This window comes from Herpailurus yagouaroundi, unplaced genomic scaffold, assembly GCF_014898765.1.
Source record: "Herpailurus yagouaroundi ecotype Mexico unplaced genomic scaffold, PumYag 246, whole genome shotgun sequence".
NCBI lineage: Eukaryota > Metazoa > Chordata > Mammalia > Carnivora > Felidae > Herpailurus > Herpailurus yagouaroundi.
In genome coordinates, this window is record NW_024412463.1 from 11,382,890 (window position 1) to 11,383,406 (window position 517).

The 517-nt window shown below is 72.7% G+C and overlaps 1 protein-coding gene across 1 annotated transcript in view; it reads right to left on the reverse strand.

Moving 5' to 3' along the window:
* Positions 1 to 517, reverse strand: part of LAMA5 (laminin subunit alpha 5) — a gene marked incomplete at its 5' end in the record, with an annotated part of 49,540 nt that overhangs the window by 3,809 nt on the left and 45,214 nt on the right. Inside the window, one exon of the mRNA XM_040459754.1 lies at positions 114 to 248. Coding sequence (XP_040315688.1) covers positions 114 to 248 — 135 coding nt within the window. The remainder of the gene's footprint in view (positions 1 to 113; positions 249 to 517) is intronic.

Consider the following 517-nt stretch of genomic DNA (forward strand, 5'->3'; position numbering starts at 1 on the left):
CCGGCCCTCCCCCAGCCTCACCGCCCAGGGCGACCCCGGGGCCCCGCTGGCCCTCCCCCAGCCTCACGGCCGAGGGTGACCCCCGGGCCCCGCCGGCCCTCCCCCAGCCTCACCGCCTTGCTGGCGGAGGTCAGGGCCTGCAGCTTGTGTGCCAGGTTGTGGGGTGGTTGTGCCTCCTGCAGGCCGGTGCCAAAGTCATAGAGGAGGGTGAGGTTGCCCTTCCGCACTGCCAGGCACAGGAACTGGTCCTGGGGGGTGGGGGGGACGGGCAGGGTCGGTATGGGGTAGTGGGGGCAGGGTCCGTATGGGCTGGGGGTGCCGGGAAGGAGGAGTGGGGTCAGTATGGGGTGGGGAGGGCGAGCAGAGTCCATATAGGGTTGAGGAAGTGGGCGGGGCTGGGGAGGGGGGTCAGGGTCAGTATGGGGTGGGGGGTGGGAGTGCTAGGGAGCGGGGAGCAGGGTCGGTACGGGGTGGGGGGTGCTGGGGGGGAGCAGGGTCGGTACGGGGTGGGGGGCGC